At 37.6% G+C, this 6,147-nt stretch overlaps 1 protein-coding gene across 1 annotated transcript; it reads right to left on the bottom strand.

Moving 5' to 3' along the window:
- Positions 1-1,546: 1,546 nt before the first annotated feature.
- LOC100220866 (cryptic protein-like) lies at positions 1,547-5,834 on the bottom strand. The gene is made up of 6 exons (XM_030258861.4): positions 5,510-5,834; positions 5,297-5,346; positions 5,006-5,182; positions 4,041-4,155; positions 3,815-3,924; positions 1,547-2,031 (listed from the first exon to the last, which is right to left on the bottom strand). Exons 1-6 carry the CDS (start codon positions 5,530-5,532, stop codon positions 1,919-1,921), a joined length of 588 nt encoding a protein of 195 aa, XP_030114721.1. The 5' UTR covers positions 5,533-5,834; the 3' UTR covers positions 1,547-1,918.
- Positions 5,835-6,147: the final 313 nt, after the last annotated feature.

The raw sequence follows: 6,147 nt of genomic DNA, 5'->3' as shown, positions 1-6,147 counted from the left end.
CTACTTATTCATCTAAGTTCCCCATGCAATGCTTTGAGACTGTAGAAACAGAACCATGCATCTAATCTGATGCCCTGTACTAATGTTTTGGTATGGCAGGAAAATAATATTTTGCTGGACATTTCAGTTGGTCTAATTCTGCAACTCAGACCAACCCAAAATGAATACCCTCATCGGTATGACTTTTGCAGGCACATAGGCTCATCTACATACAGAGTTATTCCAGTTCAGTTTTGCATGATTAAATCTGCTGTGGGTGTTATTAAAACAGAAATAGCTACTCTGTTGTAAAACCTGAATTTAAACATTTTTCTTTTGTTAATTGCAATCTTTAATGCCTCTATATATATTTCCACAGGGAAAAAAAATATTACTTCAGATGTATTTTTACTGTACTATGTATTTTTCTTTAAAAAGTAAAGGCTATTTGAAACACATTACAAGATGTATTGCTTACAGACTTCTCAGGTATGCTTTATGGCAAGCCAAGATGACTTCACAGTGGCATTCCTGAAATTTCAGCATCTGTTAAATAAAGGCACAACTATTTTCCTCCAGCTGTTCTCTTTGATATTTAATTATCCTAAGATGGTCTGGAAACCCAGGCTGATGGGTACAGACAAATTTGTGTGAAATAATGGGAAAAGGACCATTTCTAGTCTAGTGTATCTTATGTGAAGAGTGAGAAGCCTTGTCTGCCAAGTCTAGAGTTTGGAAACAGGTAGTCTGAATACTTGAAGTACTGAACATGAATATGTTTTTACACAATGACTCCCCATAATAGTCTGATTCTGAGTAGTCATGTATTTAAAGGCAAGCACTACACTATGACATTTGTTGGCATTGCATCCTTTTCTGCTAAAGAACTGGATTGTCTCAACTTGCAGCACCAAATAAATAAAAAATTTTAAGGATTAAACTTATTGTACTTTTAAAAGACCTTAAAAATTTTCTTCATCAGTAATGCCTTTTTAGTCAATAAAATTATGAATCTGATGGTTTCTATGTGGTATCTCCACTCTGAAAGGATAAAGATACATTTTAAGTGTATCTTTGGATTTTTTTTCAAAACAAACCTGTTTCTGTTTTATAAACTTGTATTAAAATGCACATACAAACATTTTGTATTTCACAGCCTAGATATAATAATTTTTAAATTATATTTAAATCAAGACAACATTGGTGTAGAAAAAGTTAAACAAAGTTGCTCTTTTGCTGTCATATTAAAAAAGAGACATTCATATTTCTAGGATATGATGGAAACACCCAAAAGACAAATAACCATCACTTCTGTATTCTTAATAGACATATGATTCCTGCCATGCAGATTATGCATATATATATTTTTGCTGTATTAAATAAGAAAGATGATGTAACTTTTACAATTCTCATATTAAGGCTTGAAAGATGTCTACTCTTAAATCTCTCTTATGGTGCCAAATTTCTGTTTGCTCATTCTACCCTGAGTTTTTCTTACAAGATAAAATATAATGACAAATGGTAGATAAGAATTTTCAAGTTCAAATAAAGTTAAACAAAGTTTTCAGAAATGAAATCAGTTTTATTTGTTCCAAGAGTTGTACTGTGTACAAAAGAAATTACTATAATTTACAATACTTCAGGCATAAAATATAGGGGGGGGGGGGGCTTTGCTTCCACTGGAAGAGCAGTATTTTGAAAATAAAGAATCGTTAGAATCAGACATTGATAGCAGTATTAATATAATAGTATAATAATAAATACTTAGTGTTCATATAATCTGAATTTATAATAACCCAGGTATTAAACATTAGCTAATGCACCTTAATCTGCCTCCAACATGCAGGTAGAAGAATCTTCTGTATCTCATAGAAGAAATGTATGATTCTTGGTGAGTGTTATATTAACCCTGAGTATTTCCCCTTGTCCAGTTTCACAGCTAGCAGAACTCCAGAAGGACGGCGAGCAGACAAGTGACTGAAAACACTGTTTGCTGTAATCTTAAGCCATTAGAATACAGTCTGATAATTTCCGCTGTTTCTGATGTCAGCTCTTAAAAGAAATAAAATCAAGAAAATAAAATGGTTAATGAGTAAATATGTAAATTTGAAAACATAGGTTTTTCAACGTACTTGAAAAGTCCTCTGACATCTCACAGGTACTTAAGTTAAAGGTATCAGCTGTTAAAGCCAATCAAAGGGACTATTCTCAGGGGAGAATAGTCAGGGGAGAGATGTAAATAGATGTCCCATCAATGACAGTTGAGGAGCAACTGATAGCACTTATCAGCTCTTGCAGGCATTAATCTCAGCATAATCAAAAGTAAATACCAAGCAAAAGCAAGAAGAACTTCACAAGAGGTAAGCACTCAAGCCTGAATGTCGATTTTAACCCTTCCTTTAACAAGGGACTTTGCTTTTAGCGAAGGCAGAGAAGCCATGCACTCATATCCGTGAAAGATGCTGAGAGGATTCTCGGCTGAGATCTTTATTGTCTTTCTTAAACTGAGTTTAAGAGTAGTAAGGAGCTGACAGCTTTTACAGAGCATAGGGAGGCCCATTATGTCTTTTGCTCCTGAAATGAGGAACACTAGGGCTGATTCAAAGGTGAACATATAAAAAGTTTTAATGAGCAAGTTGTGTGACACATATAACTGCTCAATATAGAAGAGTTCAAGGAAAAAGTGGTTCTGGTGGATTGTTTTTTTCTTCTGTTTAGGGTTACAAAGGTAGGAATGTCACCTTCTTAATGTTCTGATTTACATCTGAGTTGGCTACAACTCAGAAGTCACAGCTTCAAGGCACTGCTACTCAGGTAGGAATCTGGTCAGAAAACAAGAGACTGCTTGGGGTGCAAATGAATCTTGAAACTCTTTAGGTTTATTGTTTTCTTACCCTGCTAAGGAGTGATATTGGCACAACTGAAGGAAAGCACAAGATGGGATCGAGATATTATGGGTGGGAAGGGCAAGAATATTTTGTACTGATTTTGCCACTGAAGAGAAAATATTTTTTATCCTTATTAGTAATCTCAAGAGTATTGAGAACAGTCTGGGTCAGTCAGTTTTCCATGGAAAATAATACCAGTATAGCAATTCTTTAAATCCTTATGCTAGTTGATACACTGTTTTCAAAAATATTCAACCATTTATACAGGGAATTTCACAGGCTGACATAGCAAGACTTGACTTAAAATGATATAGTGCTTTTGAGGAGACTAGGTGGCACTACTTTACACTGATCAGGATAATGGTTACATATTTTTTTGTGAGGGGTGTGTTCAGACGTAAAACTCATACAAGAATATCCTGAAGATTGAGATACAGATCTTAAAAATATTCAGATTAATTTTGTGTCATTTAAGCATGATGATTGATGATTCTGTGTATTAAGTAGACACAACTTTTTTCTCTAGTGAAGTACCAGTTTCAATTCTCTCCACACACATATACACTAGTGTTTTTTCTCTATCTAGGAAACATGTTTTGTGCTTGGATTTAGTTTACTTGTAGAAATTGTCCTGGTAAAGTGGGAAGTCACAGACATACAGATTTTGCAGAACAGAGATGAATTTAACCTCTGTAAACTTCAACTGCACCGGTGGGAATTTTCTTACTGTACAGAATTATGAATATCTGAAAGTGTCTTATGTGATGTACTATACAGTCAAGAACAACGTTTTTTTTACTGTTTCACTAATGCATTCTCCGAAGCAAAGCAACCCACTGTAGAAGCCCAGCTAGTGCACATACTGTATCCTCCAAGTACCTCACCAGTGCAGGAGGAAATTCTGTCACCCACGGGATAAAAACGTTTGGCTTAATGCCATTTCTTACCGCAGTTACTCTGCCTTATTTCTGAGAGACAGTGCAGTGTACCATAGCCACACCGACACAGCCAGCAGTCCTGCAGCACCCAGACGCCGTGGGGGATGCTGCCGCAGTTGCTGTCAAAGACAAGGGAGAGAGTTGGTACATCCCAGACCCACTACAGAAAATAACCACTAGAGCACCACACTCATTCCCTCCGACTGTGGTCTGTTTTCTTTTTTTTTTTTTTCACCTTTGCCGCTCATCATATTCACAGTATCTGCCAGTGAAGTGCTTTAGGCAGGCACAGAAGGTCCCCAGGATACAGGTCCCTCCGTTCTGGCAGCAGCGTCTGTTCAGTTTTTTACCTGCAAGACAATATTACAGCGGTTAACAAGCATGTCAGGGGCTCTGAACCTCACCTTTCCCTCAGGTCTCTCCAGTTCCCAAAGTCTCTTAAGGATATCTAGTTTTATTGTCTTTAGAGACAATAAAATTATATGCCTGTTAGGAGTGTTTGTTCAGCTAAGCCCAGTTTGTTTAGTTAAGGATTAGAAACAAGCTACTAGGGATTACAGCATGGTGAAGGAGCAACGCCTGGCAAATTCTGTAGCAGCAGGATGTGTTCAAGTGAAATATTTCACTTTGACAGATGCAGGTTTCAATCACACTAAATGGGGCATTTTTATTGGGAAGTGATACTTATTTTTGAATAAAAACTGGGAAGTTATTGGTTTTGAGGTGGGGGGAACGCTCCTTAAAGCCTTTCTCAGAGTCCAGGGATTGAGCACCAATCTAAAGCTTTATATATATGGGAGGAAACGGAATACATTTTTTCCTCTGTTAGTACTGTTGCTTTCAGGTAGCTCAAACCGTTTTTATAAAATTGACATTTTTATAGTCATAAATATTGTGAATTCTGAAATATGAACAGAATATTAGAAAATTTTACAGATGCTCTTGTAAACACAAAAGTGCCAAACTCTTCTTCATTCTTAGTATTTTTCCTGGTTTTTCCTTAACACATTTTAAAAGTGAGAGATCTTCAGTTCTACCTTAAATTTTTATCACCATTTACTAAGTGTCCATGGGTATAATTGTGGCTGGTCACAGAAAACCAACAGGCTGGAATCTTCTAGGACAACAGGTAAAGCATTACTATATTATATTTTTTAAAAGCAATTTTATGTAATTGTTTACAAAAATAATGTTACTTACTCTCTGTAATTCCAGTGAAAGGTACAAAAGACCTGGAACTCTGCTGCTTTCTACTTTCATAACTCTGACTCATATCACTGAGCGCATTTATAAAGGAACCTTCGTTCTTGGGCTGCCGCTTTTGTGCTGTAACATTGAGACTTTTCACATCTTCTTTCCATTCTTCACTTTCAGGGCCTTGACAAGAAGTGCAAATATGTAAGGGAAGGATAGTTTTTAATGAAGAAATGCACACTGTAAGTGTAGAAGAAAAACACAACGGGGTGGGGAGAAATATGAAGTTTCCCTAACCTTTTTCTAAATGAACAGCCTGCCAGACCAGAGTCGCAGTGAAAAGAATTCTGTAAAAAAAATTTAAAAAGTGAGAGAGAGAAAAAAATCAAACCAGAGATAAATTTGTGCTAATAAGACACAAACACTAAAACGAATGGTGAGTGTATGAACATTTAAAAGGAAAAAGCATCCCTGGCTAGAGAAGGTCCCCGGCGCCTCAAGCGAACTTACCTAAGATGATTTCCCCAGTACATTTTTCTGCAGCTTGGAACAGCCGTGAGGTCCTCCGGGAGAGCTTGAGCAGAAGGAAGATGTCTAGAGCCCTCTATTTCAGGCTGTTGCGCTAATTGCAGCAGTCTTCACACCGCAGAGACTGATGGAAAGAGAAAGCGGGACCGACAAACTTTCCTCCTGCTGTCCAGCTTACAGCAAGGCTTAGTCGCCAGCCGTAGCGCTGGCTGAGCCCTGGCCGGGAGCCGGGAGCATCCCGGGGCTGGGACTCCCTGGCCAGCCCCCGATTTACACGCCCTGCTGAAGGGTGGAGCAAGGTGGGGGCACCTACTACTGAGACTTAAGAGCCCATGAGCACAACCAAAAGCCCAAGGCAGGAAGATCTCAGTGTATTTCTTAAGACAGAAAACTTTGTACCACCATAATAGCGCATAGGAACAAACAAACAAAGAAACAAACTTTCTGCAGAAATGCAATAGATATATCATAAACTGGGGCAGGTATATATAAGGAAGGTTAAAAAGCCTCAGCTCTACCTACATGCCTTGTCTCTGCCAGGGTTTTCCACCAGGCATTGGCTTTATGAGATTGTACTACTTTGCAGCAGAGATCCTTAAAACCTGCTTTTGAGATTTCTA

Source organism: Taeniopygia guttata, chromosome Z, assembly GCF_048771995.1.
Source record: "Taeniopygia guttata chromosome Z, bTaeGut7.mat, whole genome shotgun sequence".
In the NCBI taxonomy this organism is placed as follows: Eukaryota; Metazoa; Chordata; class Aves; order Passeriformes; family Estrildidae; genus Taeniopygia; species Taeniopygia guttata.
The sequence above is the reverse complement of the archived record's forward strand: the minus strand, read 5'-3'. Positions and strand labels throughout refer to the sequence as shown.